The 21,516-nt window shown below is 45.7% G+C and overlaps 5 protein-coding genes across 5 annotated transcripts; all 5 read left to right on the top strand.

Moving 5' to 3' along the window:
* Positions 1–262: 262 nt before the first annotated feature.
* On the top strand, positions 263–601 carry LOC308511039 (T-cell leukemia/lymphoma protein 1A-like; the record flags this gene model as incomplete). Its single annotated transcript, XM_081081049.1, has 1 exon — positions 263–601. One exon carries the CDS (start codon positions 263–265, stop codon positions 599–601), a length of 339 nt encoding a protein of 112 aa, XP_080937175.1.
* A 4,785-nt stretch (positions 602–5,386) lies between these two features.
* On the top strand, positions 5,387–5,725 carry LOC308511038 (T-cell leukemia/lymphoma protein 1A-like; the record flags this gene model as incomplete). Its single annotated transcript, XM_081081048.1, has 1 exon — positions 5,387–5,725. One exon carries the CDS (start codon positions 5,387–5,389, stop codon positions 5,723–5,725), a length of 339 nt encoding a protein of 112 aa, XP_080937174.1.
* A 3,415-nt stretch (positions 5,726–9,140) lies between these two features.
* Positions 9,141–11,133, top strand: LOC308511037 (protein p13 MTCP-1-like; the record flags this gene model as incomplete). Its single annotated transcript, XM_081081047.1, has 2 exons — positions 9,141–9,242; positions 10,816–11,133. The coding sequence occupies 2 exons, from the start codon at positions 9,141–9,143 to the stop codon at positions 11,131–11,133; spliced, it is 420 nt and encodes a 139-aa protein (XP_080937173.1).
* Positions 11,134–14,191: 3,058 nt separating this feature from the next.
* Positions 14,192–14,539, top strand: LOC308511036 (T-cell leukemia/lymphoma protein 1A-like; the record flags this gene model as incomplete). Its single annotated transcript, XM_081081046.1, has 1 exon — positions 14,192–14,539. The coding sequence occupies one exon, from the start codon at positions 14,192–14,194 to the stop codon at positions 14,537–14,539; it is 348 nt and encodes a 115-aa protein (XP_080937172.1).
* A 4,552-nt stretch (positions 14,540–19,091) lies between these two features.
* On the top strand, positions 19,092–19,430 carry LOC308511035 (T-cell leukemia/lymphoma protein 1A-like; the record flags this gene model as incomplete). Its single annotated transcript, XM_081081045.1, has 1 exon — positions 19,092–19,430. The coding sequence occupies one exon, from the start codon at positions 19,092–19,094 to the stop codon at positions 19,428–19,430; it is 339 nt and encodes a 112-aa protein (XP_080937171.1).
* Positions 19,431–21,516: the final 2,086 nt, after the last annotated feature.

Raw genomic sequence — 21,516 nt, 5'->3', positions numbered from 1 at the left:
AAGAGTCATATTTTACCTTAAGTACACTTTGTACAGTTTGTTTTATAAGAGAGATCTAAAGCTAAATAGAAAGAAAAGTTAAGATTAATAAATTTTCAGAATTAACCAAGGGCAAAAAGAAACACCACCTTAAAAACCATAAAGATAAAAGCTGTGTTAAAATGCGTTTGGAGACCTGATGCCCTGTCTTTCGATGCCAGGACCGAAGAAGCGAGAGACTTTGAGAAGCTGTGGCTGTTGCTCCTTGGACCACGGAGTGGTCATGGCCGAGCTCCCTTCGAGGTTGCACCTCACCTCGCACCCCTTCTGCCTGAGGATCCTTGGGCCCTCGGTGTATAAGGATGAGAAGCAGCGCACGTGGGTGCATCTCTTCATGGAGACAGGAGGTGTCCTGCAAGTACGGTTGCGACAGGAAGACATCTCAAGGGGGCATATCGCACTCACCAACAGTCCGCTGACCTCGAGCACCATGCCTTTTACGTGGCTTCTATACAATGATAGCGAGTACATGGACTTCATGTGCAGGTTCTGGCGCATTTTGCACCACATCAAGGAGGATGGAGTGGAGGAGATTATGCTTGAGCTGAGAGACAACTCGTAGGACATGTGATTGGGTCCCTGGCTCATGTCATCCTGAGCCCCAGTCCTGCTGTCCTGCTGGTGGGATGTGTATAGTTCTGTTCAACTTTTTACTCAGCTCTGCTGTTCTATCTGCCCCCCCTGGGTGCGAGGGCACATTGATCTCTCTCTCTCTCTCTCTCTCTCTCTCTCTCTCTCTCTCTTTCTCTCTCTCTCTTCCTTCTTCTCCTTCTTCTTCTTCTTCTTCTTCTTCTTCTTCTTCTTCTTCTTCTTCTCATCCTCCTCCTTTCTCTCTCTCTCTCTATCTCTCACTGTCTCTCTCCCTCTTTCTCAAATCAATAAAAGCATGTTGAGCCAAGCTTCTGTTTCTCAGTGGTTGAGGGAAGACCTATGAACCTGGAGGTCATTGTTCGATTCCTGGTCAGGGCACAGACCAGAATTAACCCATGAGCCCTAGCTTACTCGCTCAGTGGATATAGGGTTGGACTGTGGACTCTGGAAGGTCCCAGGTTCGATTCTGTTCAAGGGAACATGCTCTGGTTGTGGGCTCGTTCCCCAGAAGGGGGTTACAGGAAGCACCCGATGTATGATTCTGTCTCACCATTGATGTTTCTCCCTCCCTTCCTGTATGAAATCACTCCTATATAATAAAAGACAAATATGCTAGGTGTCCAGCCATCCGGTCATCTGTTCAACCATTCAAATAGTAATATACAAATTATATACTACGATTGATCAACTCCTCACTATGACATGCATTGACGACCAGGGACAAGACATTCAGACTTGTAGGTCAGCTTGTTGCTGGGGCCTGGCAGATCAGGAATGAGTGAGACCTGCTGGACACACCCTAGACTCCTCACAGGGTCCCTCCCTAGCTGGCCAACTTCCCGTGTCCCTCTGCAGACCTAATGGGGCACCAGTGTGGTGCCTTGGCCTGGCCTGGGCCCTCTCGTAAATTGGGAACCCTCTGGGGAAGTCAGAGAGCCAGTTTCAGCCAATCCCCGCAGGCGTGTCTGAGGCACCACACTGGTGCACAAATTTGTGCACTGGGCCTCTAATAAACATATATTAAATAGAGAAAGACAAGGAAAAAGACCTTAAGCCTGAAAATATTAGCCCAGCCCCGGTAGACAAGGCTCGAAGACATCACTGGAAATAGTTTTTGTTTCAATGACCAGCGTTCTCATAGTTTGAACTCCTGAGTTTCGTCAACTGATACTACAGTCTCCAAAAAAAGAACGAAAGTTTGCGGGATTATGGGTGTTTTATGCTGATCATCTCTTTCCTTTGAGGTATTACGAGGGATGCCAGGGCTTATCTCCTGAAGGCTCGAGCCTGCTCTGTGTATGGCTTTAGCATCTAGCTCGGGATGCATTTGGGTTTTGAATTGTGTTTAGCACTAAACAGCCCCCAAAAAAGCGTAGCGGTCATAAAATTCATCTAGATTGCACCAGAGATGGTGGCTGGAGGGGGAGGCCGTGGGAGCCCCAGAAATCAATTTCAGGGCATCCATGGTTGCATTAAAGAGATCACTGACTGCTGAGTAAATTCTCATCTTGCAGGAAAGTGATTGCAAATGCACATTGAGACCTTTAAGGCTGAGGACTGGGGAGCGTGAGGGTGTGTTTCTAAGGTGTGTTTCTCATATTCAAAATATTGCACTTCTAGTCCGGCCAGAGTTGGTCAATCATTGAGCGTCAACCTATCAAGAACGAGGTCATGGTACGATTACCGGGCAAGGGCACTTGCCTGGGTTGAGGTCGAACCCAAGTAGGGGGCGTGTGGGAGGCGGACGATCAGTGATTCTCTCTCATAATGGATGTTTCTCTCCATCTCGCTTTTCCTTCCTCTCTGAGTCAATAAAAACATTTTAAAAATATTAAGCATGTGTTGTATTCAGATTAAATGCACAATGTTTTAAAAGAGTTTATGATTTTTTTTTTGGTTTAATATACCAAGTGCGTAGTCATTTAAAGACTACCCAGGGCCCCAGCTGGTTTGGTTCAGTAGATAGAACGTCCGCCTTTTTTTTCAAATATATTTTTATTGATTTCAGAGAGGAAGGGAGAGGGAGAGAGTTAGAAACATCGTTCATAAAAGAATCATGGATCGGCTGCCTCCTGCAAGTCCCTAACTGGGGATCAAGCCCACATCCTGGGCATGTGACCTTGACCGAGAATTGAACCTGGGACCCTTCAGTTTGCAGGCCGACACTCTATCCACTCAGCCAAACCAACCAGGGCCAGTTTGATTTTTCAAAGATGGCAAATGACTTGCAGAAGAAGTAAGCATCTCAGTATTCATGTCACAGTAGTTGCATGAATTCATGTAAATCATTGGAATTACAACTCACCTCACCATTTTTTCCACATTGTTCCTGTAAATGCAGACTCTGACTAATAATGAAGCTTGTAGGTAAACAACCAGTTTGAATAAGAATCCTAGGAAAAACTTTTATAAGGTATGAACTGTGAAGTTCCCAGTTCTGGGGGATTTGCTGACCTTCAACCTTAGAACCAGGAGGACAAAGTCTAGGATGACGCACACTGGATCATCACCTGACCACTTGTAAGATCCTTATCAGATTCGACTGTGCCTGTCGGCACATGGAGAACTTCTCAAGCCCCGCCCCCTGACCTCGTTGCTCTGTTTGGCCTCTCCATCCTTATAAAGGCTCAGCCTGTACTATGATGTGCAGATGAGTTTTGGGACGAGCTTCCCTCATCATCTCAGGTTGCCGTCACCTGAATAAACCTTTTTCCTTCCTGACAACCACCTGTTTCCCGGGACTGGTTTCTGGGTGTGAGTCAGTGGTGTCTTTTTTTTCTGGACCCATTCCTGGTACATGAACTACTGGGAATATGGGTATCATGGTCATGTTCTTTCTTCTGCAGGTGACAGGGGGAAGCAGAGATGGGTCACAGAGGAAAGGAGTGAAGAACGGTGCTTTGCCTTCAGAGCAAGTAGAACAGGTATGAAAAAGACAGATGGCAGGAGGAGGAGGAAGTATTGAGGATGGAGTCTGATCTGAGGGAGGAATTTGGACTTTGTGGACTGAAGTGAGTTTAGCAGCAAAACCATATAGCTCTTGCCGAGAGCATGGGTGAGGTTTAGGGAAGGGACAATTCATTCTATAAGTGATGTTATGAGACCTCAAGAATCCTACTTGCTGTTTCACCTGTCACTTTCTTCCTGTGTTCCCGATCAGCTATTCCAGGTATCTGTCAGTCCCTGAATATTTTGGTGTTGCCTCTCTCACCGGCACTTGAAAAGCAAGACCGCTGTTAAGAAGCCCAGCTGGACACAGACGTTAGCGTTATTCCTCTGCCAGCTTTTAAAGGTAAAGCATATTATTTGCATATTATTTTCATGGGGTTGCTTGTTCTATGGTTTGTGAGTTCCCTCTGAAATGATCAGAAAGAACGTGGTGTTGACAGGGGAAAAAAAATGTTGAAACAACTACAAAGTTTTAATTAAGAAAAGAAGAACAGAGGTGAAAAGAAATGGAATTGAAAGAAAAGAAAAGGAAAGAAAAGAAAAGAAAAGAAAAGAAAAGAAAAGAAAAGAAAAGAAAAGATCCCAGCTGGCATGACTCATTTGTTTAGCGTAAAACTAGGAACCAGGAAATGTCGATCAATTCCCAGTCATGGCACATGCCCGGTTTACAGTTTTGATCCCCAGTAGGGGGCATGCAGGAGGCAACCAATCCGTGATTCTCTGTCATCATTGATATTTCTTTCTCTCCCTCTCCCTTTCTCTCTGAAATCAGGAAAACTATATAAAAAAAGAAAGAATAGTCATGGCACAGTAAAGTAGAGCATTGAGTCAATCCTATATAATTAAAGGCTAATATGCAAATAGACAAAACGGCAGAACGACTGGACGCTATGACACACACTGAACACCGGTGGCAGATACTCATGGCAGGAGCTGTCCAACGATGGTCAGTGCACTCCCACAGGGGGAGCGCAGCTCAGCCAAAAGCCAGGCTCACAGCTGCCGAGCACAGGGGTTGGTGGGTGCCTCAATGGCAGCACTAAAGCGGGCCTAAGCTGTAAGTTGGACATCCCTCAAGGGGTCCCCGAGTGGGAGAGGCCACTTGGTTAGCTGAGGTACCCCGCAGAGTGCACAGATTTTTGCACACTGAGCCTCTTGTAATATTATAACTGTGTGTGGAGTCAGATGGGTATGAGATTAATTGCATGATTTCTTAGTCCATTATATAATGTCTACTCCAGCCGTGGACAAACTGCAGCCCGCGGGCTGGATCCGGCCCGTTTGAAATGAATAAAACTAAAAAAAAAAACAATGACCATACCCTTTTATGTAATGATGTTTACTTTGAATTTATATTAGTTCACACAAACACTCCATCCATGCTTTTGTTCTGGCACTCCGGTCCAGTTTAAAAACCCATTGTGGCCCTCGAGTCAAAAAGTTTACCCACCCCTGGTCTAATCATTGGGGAGTACCCCTGAAAAGAACCTAATGTTCTATGTCAACTATCATTGAAAAATATGGTTTTAAAATTTTATAGGACCATGTTACCTTCACAGAGTCATATTTTACATTAAGTACGTTTAATAAAGTTTGTTCTAGAAGAAAGATCTAAAGCTAAAAAAGAAAGAAAAGTTGAGATTTATAAATTTGCAGAAGAAACCAAACACAACCGTAAAAACCATAAAGATAAAAGGTGAGGTAAAATGCGGTTGGAGACCCCCTCTCCTGTTTTTCGATACCAGGACCGAAGTAGCGAGAGGCTCTGAGAAGCTGTGGCTGTTGCTCTGTGGACCACGGAGGGGTCATGGCCGAGCTCCCATTGATCTTGCAACTCACCTCCCACCCCATCTACCTGAGTATTCGTGGGCCCTCGGTTTATGAGGACGAGAACCAGTGCACATGGCTGCATCACGTCATAGACACAGAAGGTCACCTTCTAGTACAGTTGTGCCAGGTCGACTACCCCAGTGAGCATAACAGACTCCCCACCAGCCCTCTGACTTCGAGCACCATGCCTTCCTACTGGACGATCCACCTTCACAGCATGTACCTGGACTCCATGGACCGATTCTGGCGCATCGTGCTCCATGTGATGAAGGATGACAAGGAGGAAATGATCCTTGAGTTGATGGACGACTCTTAGGACATGTGATGGGGTCCCTGACTCTTGTCAACCTGTGCCCGAGTCTTGCTGGCTCGCTGGTGGGACGTGTATAGTTCTGTTCACCTTTTAAATAAGCTCTGTTATTCTATCTGCCACCCACTGAGTCTGGGAGCAAATTGATCTCTCTCTCTCTCTCTCTCTCTCTCTCTCTCTCTCTCTCTCCCCCCCTCTCTCTTTCTTCTTGTTCTTGTTGTTCTCCTTGTTGTTGTTGTTGTTGTTCTTCTTCTTCTCCTCCTTCTCCTACTTCTCCTCGTCCTCCTCCTCCACCTCCTCGTTCTCCTCGTCCTCCTTCTTTCTCTCTCTCTCTGTCTCTTTGTATCTCTGTCTCTCTCCCTCTCTCTCAAATCAATAAAAGCATTTTGAGCCAAGCTGGTGTTTCTCAGTGGTTGAGGGACGACCTATGAACCCGGAGGTCACAGTCCGATTCCTCGTCAGGGCACAGACAAGAATTAAACAATGAGCCGTAGCTTGTTTGGCTCAGTGAAGAGTGGGTTGGACTGTGGAATCTGGAAGGTCCCAGGTTCGATTCTGGTCAAGGGCACATGCTCTGGTTGTGGGTGTGCAGGAGGCACCTGATGTATTGTTCTCTCTCATCGTTTATGTTTCTTTCTCCCTTCCTGTATGAAATAAATCTTATATAATAAAAGCCTAATATGCTAAGTGTCCAGTCAACTGGTCATCTATTCAACCAATCAAAGTATATTATGCAAATGATATACTAAGTTTGCTGAACTGCTCACTATGACAATCATTGAACACCAGGGATAAGACTTTCAGACTGGTACGTCAGCTTCCTCCTGGGGCCGGGCTGATTGGGACTGAGACGGGCTGGACACACCCTGGAGCTCTTCCATGAACCCTCCCCAGCTGGCTAACCTCCCGTGACCCGCACCAGACCTAATGGTGCACCAGTGGGGTCATTTGTCCTGGCCTGTGGCCTCTCATAATCTGGGACCCCGCGGTGGATGTCATAGAGCCGGATTCGGCCGATCCCCGCAGATCAGGCTGAGGCACCACACTGGTGCATGAATTCGTGCACCGGGCTTATAGTGAAAATATATTAAACAGAGAAAGACAAAGAAAAAGGCCTTAGGCTTGAAAATATTAGCCCAGACCCGGTAGGCAAAGTTCGAAGACATCACTGGAAATAATTTTCATTTCAATGACCAGCATTCTCATTGTTTGATCCCCTGAGGTTCGTCAACCCATACTACCCTCTCCAAAAACAGAACGAATGTTTTTGGGATTACTGGTGTTTTATGCTGATCATTTCTTTCCTTTGGGAAATTATGAGGGATGCCAGGTAACGACTCCTATAGGCTCGAGCCGGCTCTATGTATGGCTTTAAAATCTAGCTCTGGATGCATTTGGGTTTTTAGTTGTGGTTAGCACTAAACAGCCCCAAACAAAGCCCAGCGATCATAAAATTCATCTAGCACCACACCAGAGAGAGGCGGCTGGAGAGCGAACTGGAGGGAGGCCCAGAAGTCAATTTCAGGACATCCATGGTTGCATTAAAGAGATCAGGGACTGCTGATTAAATTCTCCTCTTGCAAGAAGGTGTTTGCAAATGCACATTGAGCTCTTTAAAGCTGAGGACTGGGTTACGTGAAGGACGTGTATACCAGTTGCTTTTCGCATATTCAAAATATTGCACTTCCAGCCCAGCTGGCGTGGCTCAGTGGTTGAGCATGGACCTATCAACCAGGACGTCATGGTTCGATTCCTGGTCAAGGGCACAAGCCCAGGTTGCGGGCTCAATCTGAGTAGGGGGCGTGCGGGAGGCATCTGATCCTTGTTTCTCTCTCATTATGGATGTTTCTCTCTTTCCATCCCTCTCCCTTCCACTCTTAGTCAATAAAATCATTTTTAAAAATATTCACAATTCTTATAATTCAGATTACATGCACATTGCTTTAAAATAGTTTATTATTCTTTTTTGGTTTAACATACTAGGGCGGTAGTCATTAAAAGATGACATAGGGCCAGAGCTGGTTGGGCTCAGTGGATAGAGCATCAGCCTGTAGACAGAAGCTCCCGGGTTCAATTCCAGTCAAGGGCACAGGCCGGGTTGTGGGCTCGATACCCAGGGGGGGATCGTGCAAGAGATAGCCAGTCCATGATTCTCACTCATCATCACTGATGTTTCTATCTCCCTCTCCCTTCCTCTCTAAAATAAATAATAAAAAAAATATATTTCTTTATAAAAGAGCCCACACATTGAGATCTGTCATATGTCTCAATGCAGACACTCAGTCTCGTGACCACTTTGGGCTCGATTCCTTCGAGAGCAGTATGAGGGTAACATTTGAATTATGTTTTTTTTCTCCCTTATTTTATTTTATTTTATTATTTTATTTTATTTTATTTTATTTTATTTTATTTTATTTTATTTTATTTTATTTTATTTTATTTTATTTTATTTTATTTTATTGTTTTAATTTTTCATCTAAATGCCAACAAGCAGATGTCTGACATTTCCTTAGAACCCCATTCATCTTTACTTCCTAATTGGGAAGAGTTTGCCTCAGTCTAGGTTACTGAGCTGGAAGTTGTTTATTATTTTATTTTATTTTTTCAGAGAAGAATGGAGAGGGAGAGAGTTAGAAACATCCATAATGAGAGAATCATGGAACAGCTGCCTCGTGCACATCACCCCCTGGGATCAAGCCCATAACCTGGGGATGTGACCTTGAACAGGAATCAAAACCGGGACACTTCAGTTAAAGTCTGACACTCTATCCACTGAGCCAAACCGGCCAGGGACAATTTGATTTTTTCAAAGGGTGGAAACGCCTTGAAGAAAACAAAGCCACTCAGAATTCATGTCACATTAATCACATGAATTCATGTAATTCATGGGAATTACAACTCACCTCACGATTCTTTCCACATTGTTCCTGTAAATGCAGACTCTGACTAATAATGAAGCTTGTAGATAAACAACATGTTTGTATAAGAATCCTAGGAACTGTTTTTAGAAGATATAAACTCTGACCTTCCCAGTTCTGGGAGATTTGATGTCCTTCAACCTTAAAACAAGGACGACAAAGGCTAGGATGACGCCCACTGGACCGTCACCTGACCACTTGCAAGATCCTTATCAGATTGGATTGTGCCTGTTGGCACGTAGAGAACTTCTCAAGCCCCGCCCCTTGACCTCTTTGCTCTGTTTGGCCTCTCCATCCTTATAAAAGCCTCTGCTTACACTGAGATGTGCAGATGAGTTTTGGGACGAGCTTCCCCCATCTTCTCAGGTTGCTGGCACCTGAATAAACCTCTCCTTCCTCACCACCACAGTTCTCACAGGACTGGTTTCTGGGGTGTGAGTCAGGGGAACCTTGTTTTTTCTGGACACATTCCTGATACATGGACTCCTTGGAACAGGTGTATCATGGCCATTTTGTTTCTTCTGCAGGTGACAGGGCGAAGCAGAGTCTGCTCACAGAGGAAAAGAGGGAAGAACGGGGGTTTGCCTTCAGAGCAAGAAGAACAGGTAAGAATAAAATGGATGGGAGGAGTAGGAGGATGAACTGGAAGGATTGGGGATGGAGTCTGAACTGAGGGAGGAAGTTGGACTTTGTGGACTGAAGTGAGTTTACCAGCAAAACCATACAGCTCTTGCCAAGAGCATGGCTGAGGTTTGGGGAAGCGAGAGGTCATTCTATATGTGATGTAATGAGACATCAGGAATCCGACTTGCTGTTTCACCTGTCACTTGGTTCCTGTTTTCCCAATCAGCTATCCCAGGTGTCTGTCTGTCCATGAATATTTTGGTCTTGCCTCTCTCACCAGCACTTGAGAAGCAAGACCGGTGTTGATAATCCCACCTGGATGCAGACGTTAGCTTTGTTCCTCTGCCAGCTGTTAAATGTAAAGCATATTGTTTGCATATTGCTAGCATGGGTGCGTTGTTCTATGGTTTGTGAGTTCCCTCTGAGATGATCAGTAAGAAGGTGGTGGTGTCAGCACAAAAAGAAAAGTAGATCCAACAACAAAGTTTTAATTAAGAAAAGAAAAAAAGAAAAGAAAACTTAGAGCCTGGTCAGCATGGATTAGGTGTTTAGCTTCAACCGAGGAACCAGGAGATCTCAGTTTGATTCCCTTTCCAGGCACATGCCCGGGTTACAGACTTGATCCCCAGTAGGAGGTGTGCAGGAGGCAAACAATCCATGATTCTCTGTCATCATTGATCATTTTCCTCTTTCTCTCCCTCTCCCTTGCTCTCAGAAATCAGTAAAACTATATGAAAAAATGAAAGAATAGTCATGGCACAGTAAAGTAGATCATTGAATCAATGCAATCCTACATAATAAAAGGCTAATATGCAAATTGACCAAATGTCAGAACAGCTGGTTGCTTTGACACACACTGAGCATTGGGGGCAGATGCTATGTCAGGAGCTCTCCACTGGTGGTCAGTGCACTCCCACAGGGGGAGCACCACTCAGCCAAAGCAGGACTCACAGTTGCCGAGCACAGGGGTTGGTGGGAGCCTACACAGCAGCACTCAAGCGGGCCTAAGTTGTCAGTTGGACATCCTTCAAGGAGTTCCGGACTGAAAGACCAGACTCAGGGACCCCCACAAGTGCATGAATTTTGTACACTCAGTCTCTACTAATATTTTACTCTGTATGGTGTCAGATGCGCATGAGATTAATTGCATTGTTTCTTAGTCCATTATATAATGTGAAATAATTGGGGTGTAACTCTGAAATGAACCTAAGGTTGTATGTCAACTCATATAAAAAGCTTTTTAAATAATCTATTGGACCGTGTTACCTTCACGGAGTCAAATATTACTTCAAGTATATTTTGCACAGTTTGTTCTAGCAGAGAGATCTAAAGCTCAAAAGAAACAAGAGTTGAGATTTATAAGTTTGCAAAATAAGCCAAAGGGAACTACAAACACAACCACAAAAACCATAAAGATAAAAGCTGAGGTAAAATGCGTTTGGAGACCCCATCCCCTGTCTTTCAATACCAGGACCGAAGTAGTGAGAGGCTCTGAGAAGCTGTGCCAGTTGTTCCTTAGACCACGGAGGGGTCATGGCCGAGCTCCCGTCGAAGGTGCACCTCACCTCGCACCCCATCTTCCTGAGGATCCGTGGGCCCTCGGTGTACAAGGACGATAATCAGCGCATGTGGCTGCATCTCATCATGGAGACAGGAGGTGTCCGGCAAGTACGGTTGCGCCAGGAATACATCCCCAGTGGGCATATCGCACTCATGACCAGGCCGCAGACCTCGAGTACCATGCCTTCATGGTGGTCGCTTATGCCTGGCTGCCGGTACCTGGACTCCCTGGACCAGATCTGGCGCATCGTGCACCACATCAAGGAGTATCACATCGAGGAAATGATCCTTGAGCTGATGGACAACTCGTAGGACATGTGATGGGGTCACCGGCTCTTGTTAACCTGAGCCCCAGTCCTGCTGGCCTGGTGGTGGGACGTGTATAGTTCTGTTCACCTTTTAATAATCTCTGTTGTTCTATCTGCCAGCCCCTGGGTGCAAGGGCACATTGATGTTTCTCTCTCTCTCTCTCTCTCTCTCTCTCTCTCTCTCTCTCTCTCTCTTTCTTCTTCTTCTTCTTCTTCTTCTTCTTCTTCTTCTTCTTCTTCTTCTTCTTTTTCTTCCTCTTCTTCTTCTTCTTCTTCATCTTCTTTTTCTTCTTGTCCTTCATCTTTTCCTTGCTCTATCTCTCTGTCTCTTTCTCTCTCACACTCTCTCTGTCTCTCTCCATCTCTCAAATCAATAAAAGCATTTTGAGCCAAGCTGGTGTTTCTCATTGGTTGAGGGACGACCTATGACCCGGAGATCAAGGTTCAATTCCCCGTAAGGGCAAGGACAAGAATTTACCAATGAGCCCTTGCTTGTTTGGCTCAGTGGGTAGAGGGTTGGGCTGTAGACCCTGGAAGGTCCCAGGTTCGATTCTGATCAAGGGCACATTCTCTGGTTGTGGGCTCAATCCCCAGACAGGGGCGTGGAGGAGGCACTGGAAGTATGATTCTCTCATCAGTGATGTTTCTCGCTCCCGTCGTGTATGAAATCAATCCTATATAATAAAAGCCTAATATGCTAAGTGCCCAGTCAACCGGTCATCTGTTCAACCAATCAAAGCATAATATGAAAATGATATACTAAGTTTTCTCAACTGGTCACTATGACATGCATTGACCACCAGGGACAAGACATTCAGACTGGTAGGTCAGATTGTTGCTCTAGTCTGGCTGATCGGGACTGAGTGAGACATGCTGGACAAACCCTGGTGCCCTCACAAGGTGCCTCCTCAGCTGACCAACCTATCGTGTCCCTTCCCAGACCAATGTGGCACCGGTGGGGTCCTTGGCCTGTCCTCTGCCCTCTCAGAATCTGGGACCCCTTGGGAGATGTCAAAGAGTCGGTTTTGGTCCAATCTCGCCGGCCCGGCTGAGGGACCACCCCGGTGCATGAATTCGTGCACTGGGCCTCTCATAAAAATATATTACACAGAGAAAGAAAAAGCAAAGGACCATAAGCCTGAAAATATTAGCCCAGCCTCGGTAAACAAGGCTCAAAGACATCACTGGAAATAGTTTTCATTTTAATGACCAGCGTTCTCATTGTTTGATCTCCTGAAATTCGTCAACCAATACTACCTTCACTAAAAAAAGAATGAATGTTTGGGGGATTGTGGGTATTTTATGCTGATCATCTCTTTCCTTTGAGGAATTACGAGGGATGCCAGGGCTCGTATCCTGAATACTGGAACCTGCTCTATGTGTGATTTTCACTTCTAGCTATGGATGCATTTGCGTTTTTAATTGTCTTTAGCACTAAACATCCACAAACAAAGCCCAGTGGACATTAAATTTATGTAGTATCGTACCCAAGAGAGGTGGCAGGATACGGGCCCAGGGTGAGTCCCAGAAATCAATTTCAGGTCATCCATGGTTGCATTAAAGAGATCACTGACTGCTGATTAAATTCTCCTCTTGCAGGAAAGTGTTGGCAAATGCACATTGAGACCTTCAAGGCTGAGGACTGGGGAGCGTGAGGGATGTGTTTCTAAGGTGTGTTTCTCATATTCAAAATATTGCATTTCTAGCCTGGCCGGCGTGGTTCAGTGGCGAGTGTTGACCTATCAACTAGGAGGTCACGGTTCGATTCTGGATCAAGGGCACATACCCGGGTTGCGGGCTTGATCCCCAGTAGGGAGCGTGTGGGAGGCGGCCGATCTGTGATTCTCTCTCATCATGGATGTTTCTCTCTCCCTTCCTGTATGAAATCAATCCTACATAATAAAAGCCTAATATGCTAAGATCCAGTCAACTGGTCATCTGTTCAACCAATCGAAGCATAATATCCAAATGATATACTAAGGTTGCTCAACTGCTCGCTATGACATACATTGACCCCCAGGGAGAAGACATTCAGACTGGTAAGTCAGATTGCTGCTGGGGTCTGGCTTATCAGGACTGAGTGAGACATGCTGGACATACCCTGGAGCCCTCCCATGGTCCCTTCCCAGCTGGCCAACCTCCTGTGTCCCTCCCCAAACCAAATGGGGCACCAGTGGGGTCCCTTTGCCTGGCCTGTGCCCTCTCATAATCTGGAACCCTCGGGGGATGTCAGAGTGCCAGTTTCGGTCGATCCCCGCAGGCCAGGCCCAGGCAGCACGCTGGTGCACGAATTCGTGCACCGGGCCTCAAGTAAAAATATATTGAACAGTGAAAGACAAACAAAAGGATCTTAAGCTTCAAAATATTAGCACAACCCCGGTAGACAAGGGTCGAAACATCACTGGAAATAGTTTTCATTTCAATGACCAGCGTTCTCATTGTTTGATCTCCTGAGGATCGTCAAAGGATACTACCCTCTCCAAAAAAATAAAGAATGTTCTGGGGTTTACGGATGTTTTATGCTGATCATCTCTTTCCTTTGAGGAATTACGAGGGATGCAAGGGCTCATCTCCTGAATGCACGAACCGGTTCTGTGGCTGGCTTTAGCATCTAGTTATGTGTGAATTTGGGTTCTTAATTTTATATGAGGTCAGATGGGTATGAGATTAATTACATGACTTCTTAGTCCATTATATAATGTCTAATCATTGGGGGGTACCCCTGAAATGAACCTAAGGTTCTATGTCAAATGTCATTTAAAAGATGGTATAAAAATTCCATAGGACCATATTACCTTCAAGGAGTCATATTTTACCTTAAGTACGTTTTGCACAGTTTGTTTTAGAAGATAGATCTAAAACTAAAAAGAAAGAAAAGTTGAGATTAATAAATTTGCAAAAAAAAACAAAAGCAAACACAAAAACGACCATAAAAACTATAAAGATAAAAGGCGAGGTAAAATGCCGTTGGAGAACCCATCTTCTGTTTTTCGATACCAGGACCAATGTAGCGAGAGGCTCTGAGAAGCTGTGGCTGTTGCTCCTTGGACCACGGTGGTGTCATGGCCGAGCTCCCGACGAAGGTTCACCTCACCTCACACCCGATCTGCCTGAGGATCCATGGGGACTCGGTGTACCAGGATGAGAAGCAGCGCACGTGGCAGCATCTTGCCATGGAGACAGGAGGTGTCCAGCAAGTACGGTTGTGGCAGGAAGACATCCCCAGTGGGCATATCTCACTAACCACCTACGCGCTGGCCTCGAGCACCATGCCTTTTATGTGGAGGATCCACCCTGGCAACAAGTACCTGGACTGCATGTGCTGGTTCTGGCGCATTGTGCACCACATCAAGGAGGATGGCGTGGAGGAAATGATCCTTGAGCTGATGGAAGACTCAAAGTACACGTGATGGGGTCCCTGGCTCTTGTTAACCTGAGCCCCAGTCCTGCTGGCCTGGTGGTGGGACATGTATAGTTGTGTTCACCATTTTAATAAGCTCTGTTGTTCTCTCTGCCACCCCCTGGGTGCGAGGGCACATTCATGTCTCTCTCTCTCTCTCTCTCTCTCTCTCTCTCTCTCTCTCTCTCTCTCTCTCATTTCTTCTTCTTCTTCTTCTTCTTCTTCTTCTTCTTCTTCTTCTTCTTCTTCTATTTCTCTCTTTCTCATCCTCCCTCTTCTCTCTCCCTCTCTCTCACATCAATAAAAGCATTTGGAGGCAAGCTGGTGTTTCTCAGTGGTTGAGGGAAGACTTATGAACCTTGAGGTGATGGTACGATTTCTGGTCAGTGCACAGACAAGAATTAACCAATGAGCCCTACCTTGCTTGGCTCAGTGAATAGAGGGTTGGACTTTGGACGCTGTTAGGTTCCAGGTTCGATTCAGCTCAAGGGCACATGCTCTGGTTGTGGGATCGATCCCCAGTAGGGGGCGTGCAGGAAGCACCCGATGTATGATTCTCTCTCATCATTGATGTTTCTCGCTCCCTTCCTGCATGAAATCAATCCTATATAATAAAAGCCTGATAAGCTAAGTGTCCAGTCAACTGGTCATCTGTTCAACCAATCAAAGCATAATATGCAAATGATATACTAAGGTTGCTCAATTGCTCGCTATGACATACATTGACCACAAGGGACAAGACATTCAGACTGGTAGGTCAGCTTGCTGCTGGGGTCTGGCTGATCGGGACTGAGTGAGACATGCTGGACACACCCTGGAGCCTTCCCGTCGTCTCTCCCCAGCTGGCCTACCTCCAGTGTCAATCCCCAGACCTAATGGGGCACCGGTTTGGAGCCTTGGCCTGGCCTGTGCCCCCTTGTAATCTGGGACACCTCGGGGGATATCAGAGAGACAGTTTCGGGTAATCCTCGCAGGCTAGGTCAAGGCACCACACTGGTGCACGAATTCCCCAAAACATTTGTTCTTTTTTTGGAGAGGGTAGTATCAGTGGACTATCCTCAGGAGAGCAAACAATGAGAACGCTGGTCATTGAAATGAAAACTATTTCTAGTGATGTCTTCTAGCCTTGTCGACCAGGGCGGGGCCAATGTGTTTAGGCTTAAGGTCCCAGGTTCGATTTAATATACTTTTAATTGAGATGTTTAATATATTTTTACTAGAGGCCCGGGTTTCAGGTTCATTTGCCAGTAGGGGGTGAGGGGGAGGCGGCCGTTCCCTGATTCCCTTTATTGCAACCATGGATGCCCTGAAATTGATTTCTGGGGCTCCCTTCGATCCCCGTCCAACTTCCTCTTGCTGGTTCGATGGTAGATGAATTTTATGATCACTGGGCTTTGTTTGGGGCTGTTTAGTGCTAAACACAATTAAAAACCTAAATGCACACAGAGGTAGACACTAAAGCCGTGATTCTCTCTCATCATGGATGTTTCTCTCCCTCTCGATTTCCCTTCCTTTCTGAGTCAATAAAATCATTTAAAAAAATATTGTAATTGTTGCATCAGATGGCATGCACATTGTTTTAAAATAGTTTATTTTTATTTTTTTTTTTTGGTTTAACATACCAGGTGTGTAGTCATTTAAAGACGACCTAGCGCCCGAGCTGGTTTTGCTCATTGGATAGAGCGTAGGCCTGCAGACTGGAGGGTCCTGGTTTCGATCCTAGTCACGGGCACATGCCTGGGTTGTGGGCTCTATCCCCAGTGGTGGGCATGCATGAGTGAGCAGGTCCATAATCTCTCTCATCATCACTGATGTTTTTATCTCTCTCTCCCTTCATCTCTAAAATCAATAAAAAAATAAATATTTTTTTTATAAAAGAGCCAACACCACAGGATCTTTCATGTGTTGCACTGCAGACTCACTGTCTCATGACCCTTTGGGCTCGATTCCTTCAACGGCAGTATGAGGGTGACATTTGTATAATGATTTTTTTCACCCCTTTTTTCTTTTCTTCTTATTTTGCTTCTCCTAAATGCCAACGGGCAGATGCAGGACATTTCCTTAGGACCCCATTCATCTTTCCTTCCTAATTGGGGAAGAGTTTGCCTCAATCCAGGTCATTGAGCTGGGAGTTGTTTTTTCTTTTTATTTTTTTTTAGAGAGGAATGGAGAGGGAGAGAGTTAGTAACATCCATGATGAGAGAATCATGGATCGGCTACCTCCTGCACGTCCCTCACTGGGGATCAATCCCACAACCTGGGCATGTGCCCTTGACCCAGAATCGAACCTTGGCACCTTCATTTCACAGGTCAACACTCTATCCACTGGGACAAACTGGTTAGGGCCATTTTGACCTTTTTAAAGGATGGAAACGCCTTGAAGCATCTCAGCATTCATGTCACAGTGGGAATTGCAACTCACTTACCATTCTTTCCCCATTGTTCCTGTAAATTCAGACTCTGATTAATAATGACGATTTTAGGTAAACAACCTGTTTGTATAAGAATCCTAGGAACAAATTTTACAAGGTATGAACTCTGACCTTCCCAGTTCTGGCAGATTTGATGACCTTCAACCTTAGAACCAGGAGGACAAAGTCAAGGATGACGCAAACTGGACCGTCACCTGACCACTTGCAAGATCCTTATCAGGTTGCAATGTGCCTATGGGCACGTAGAGAACATCTCAAGCCCCGCTCCCTGACCTCTTTCCTCTGTGTGGCCTCTCCCTCCTTATAAAACCCTTTGACTGCACTAAGATGTGCAGATGGTTTTTGGGACAAGCTTCACCCATCTTCTCAGGTTGCTGGCACCTGAATATACCTCTTTCCTTCCTCACCACCACCTGTCTCCGGGGTTGGTTTCTGAGGTGTGAGTCAGGGGATCTTTCTTTTCCGGACACATTCCTGATACATGGACTCCCTGGAACAGGTGTATCATGGCCATTTTCTTTCTTCTGCAGGCGACTGGGGGAAGCAGAGATCGGACACAGAGGAAAGGAGCGAAGAACGGTGCTTTGACTTCACCGCAAGAAGAACAGGTACGGAAAAGGTAGATGGGAAGAGGAAGAGGTGGAAGGATTGGGGATGGAGTCTGATCTGAGGGAGGAATTTGGACTTTGTGGACTGAAGTGAGTTTAGCAGCAAAACCATAGAGCTCTTGCCAAGAGCATGGTTGAGGTTTACGGAAGGGAGAGATCATTCTATATGTTATGTTATGGGACCTCAGGAATCCTACTTCCTGTTTCACCTGTCACTTTGCTTCCTGTTTGCCCTATCATCTATCCCAGGTACCTGTCTGTCCCTGAATATTTTGGTCTTGCCTCTCTCACCAGCACTTGAGAAGCAAGACGGCTGTTAAGAAGTCCACCAGGATGCAGACATTCCCTTTCTTCCTCTGCTAGCTGTTAAAGATAAAGCATATTATTTGCATGGGGTCGGTTGTTCTATGGTGTGTGAGTTCCATTGAGATGATCAGAAAAAGGTGGTGGTAGTGTAATGACAAAAATTTGAACCAACTACAAAGTTTTTATTAAGAAAAAAGAAAAAAAAAAGCCTGAATGGCATGGCTCAGTTTTTTAGCTTAAACCCAGGAACCAGGAGATGTAGTTTCGATCCCCAGTCATGGCACAACCTGGGTTCCAGTCTTGATCCCCAGTAGGGGGCATGCAGGAGGCAACTAATCCGTGATTCTCTGTCATCATTGATCTTTCTTTCTCTCCCTCTCCCTTTCTCTCTGAAATCAGGGAAACTATATAAAAAAAGAAAGAATAGTCATGGAACAGTAAAGTAGAGCATTGAGTCAATCCTATATAATAAAAGGCTAATATGAAAATCGATAAAACGGCAGAATGACTGGACACTATGACACGCACTGACCACCGGGGGCAGATACTCATGACAGGTGCTGTCCACTGGTGGTCAGTGCGTTCCCACAGGTGGAGCGCCGCTCAGCGTAAAGCCAGGCTCACAGCTGCTGAGCACAGGGGTTTGTGGTAGCATCCACGGCAGCATTAAAGCCAGACTAAGTCGTCAGTTGGACATCCCTCAAGGGGTCCTGGACTCTGAGAGGCTGCAGGGCTGACTGAGGGACCCCCCCAAGTGCATGAATTTTGTGCACTGAGCCACTAGTAATACTATAATAACTGTGTATGGTGTCAGATGGGTATGTGATTAATTGCATGATTTCTTAGCCCATTATATAATGTCTAATCATTGGGGTTTACCACTGAAATGAACCTAATGTGCTATGTCAACTGTCATTTAAAAAATATTTTTAAAATTCCATAGGATCATGTTACCTTCATAGAGTCATATTTTACATTAAGTACGTTTAGTACAATTTGTTGAAGAAGAGAGATCTAAAGCTAAGAAAAGAAAGAAATGTTGAGATTTATAAATTTGAACCAAAGGCAACCACAAACACACCGTTAAAAACCATAAAGATAAAAGTTGATGTAAAATGCGTTTGGAGACCCCATGCCCTGTCTTTCGATTCCAGGTGCGAAGTAGGGAGAGGCTCTGAGAGGCTGTGGCTGTTGCTCCTTGGACCACGGAAGGGCCATGCCCAGGCTCCCGTCGACGGTGCATCTCACCTCACACCCCATCTACCTGGATATCCGTGCGCCCTCGGTGTATGAGGATGACAAGCATCGCACATGGCTGCATCTCGTCATGGAGACAGGAGGTGTCCAGCAAGTACTGTTGCACAAAGAAGAGATCCCCGGTGGGTATATGCCACACACCACCAGCCCGCTGACCTCGAGCACCATGCCTTTGATGTGGACGATCCAACCTGGCAACCAGTACCTGGACTCCATGGGCCGGTTCTGGCGCATTGTGCGCCACGTCAAGGAGACTGGTTTGGAGAAAATGGTCCTTGAGCTGAAGGAAGACTCGTAGGACACGTGATGGGGTCTATGGCACTTGTCAACATGAGCCCCAGTCCTGCTGGCTTGCTGGTGGGATGTGTATAGTTCAGTAAACCTTTTTACTAAGCTCTGTTGTTCTTTCTGCCACCACCTGAGTGCGAGGGTATATTGATCTCTCTCTCTCTCTCTCTCTCTCTCTCTCTCTCTCTCTCTCTCTCTCCCTCTCTCTCTTTCTTCTTGTTCTTATTATTCTTGTTGTTCTTGTTCTAGTTGTTCTTTCTCTTCTTCTTTCTTCTTCTTCTTCTTCTTCTTCTTCTTCTTCTTCTTCTTCTTCTCCTCCTCCTTTCTCTCTCTCTCTCTCTCTCTCTCTCTCTCTCTCTCTCTCTCTCTGTCTCTCTCTCTCTCAAATCAGTAAAATCATTTTGAGCCAAGCAGGTGTTTCTCAGTGGTTGAGGGACAACCTATGAACCCGGAGGTCACGGTTCGATTCCTGGTCAGGGCACACACAAGAATTAACCAATGAGCCCTAACTTGTTTGGCTCAGGAGATAGAGGGTTGGACTGTGGACTCTGAAATGTCCCAGGTTTGATTCTGGTCCAGGGCACATGCTCTGGTTGTGGGCACGATTCCAGTAGGGCACCTGATGTATGATTCTCTCTCATCATTGATGTTTCTCGCTCCCTTCCTGTATGAAATTAATCCTATATAATAAAAGCCCAATATGCTAAGTGTCCAGTCTACCGGTCATCTCTTCAACCAATCAAAGCATAACATGCAAATGATATACTGAAGTTGCTCAACTGCTGGCTATGACATGCATTGACCCCCAGGGAGCAGACATTCAGACTGGTAGGTCACCTTGCTGCTGGGGTCTGCCTGATCAGGACTGAGTGAGAAGGGCTGGACACACCCTGGAGCCCTCCTACGGTCCTGACCCAGCAGGACAACCTCCCACATCCCACCCGGGCCCCAATCGTGCACCGTTGGGATCCCGTGGCCTGGCTTGTGCCCTCTCATAATCTGGGACCCCTCTGGCGATGTCAGAGAGCCAGTTTCGGCCGATCCCCACAGGCCAGGCAGAAGCACCACACTGGTGCATGAATTCTTTCATCGTGACTCTAGTAAAAATATATTAAACAGAGAAAGACAAAGAAAAAGACATTAAGCCTGAAAATATTCACCCATCCCCGGTAGACAAGGCTCGAAGACCTCACTGGAAATAGTTTTCTTTTCAATGGCCAGCGTTCTCATTGTTTGATCTCCTGAGGTTCGTCAACCGAAACTACCGTCTCCAAAAAAAGAATGAATATTTGGGGGATTAGGGGTGTTTTATGCTGATCATCTCTTTCCTTTGAGGAATTATGATCGATGCCAGGGCTCGTCTCCTGAAGGCTCGATCTGGCTCTCTGTATGGCTTTAGCATCTAGCTCTGGATGCATATGGGTTTTTAGTTGTGTTTAGCACTAAATAGCCGCAAACAAAGCCAAGCAATCATAAAATTCATCCAGCATCGCACCAGAGTGAGGCGGCTGGAGTAGGAGCTGGAGGCTGCCCCAGAAATTAATTTCAGGGTATCCATGGTTGCATTAAAGATATCACAGACTGCTGATTAAATTCTCCTCTTGCAGGAAAGTATGCAAAAATGTAAATTGAGACCTGTAAGGATGAGGACTGGGGATCGTGAGGGGTGTGTTTCTAAGGTGTGTTTCTCATATTCAAAATACTACACTTCCTGCCCGGCCACCATTGTTCAATTGTTGAGCTTTGACCTATCAAGACATTAAGCCTGAAAATATTCACCCATGGTCATGGTGTGATTCCTGGTCAAGGGCACATGCCCTCGTTGCTTGGTCATTCGCCTGTAGATGGCGTGCGGGAGGTGGCCGACCCCTGATTCTTTCTCAACATGGATGTTTCTCTCCCTGTCGCTTTTCCTTCCGCTCTGAGTCAATAAAAACATTTAAAAAATATTAAGCAACTGTTGCATTCAGAGTAAATGCACATTGTTTTAAAATAGTTTATTATTTTTTTAGTTCAACATACCAGGTGGGTAGTCATTTAAAGACTACATAGAAAAAAAAAAAAAAAAAAAAGACTACATAGCTCCCGAGCTAGTT

The sequence above is a fragment of the Myotis nattereri genome (genome assembly GCF_964212035.1).
Source record: "Myotis nattereri genome assembly, chromosome: X".
Lineage (NCBI taxonomy): Eukaryota > Metazoa > Chordata > Mammalia > Chiroptera > Vespertilionidae > Myotis > Myotis nattereri.
This window is presented reverse-complemented; position numbering and strand designations above follow the sequence as displayed.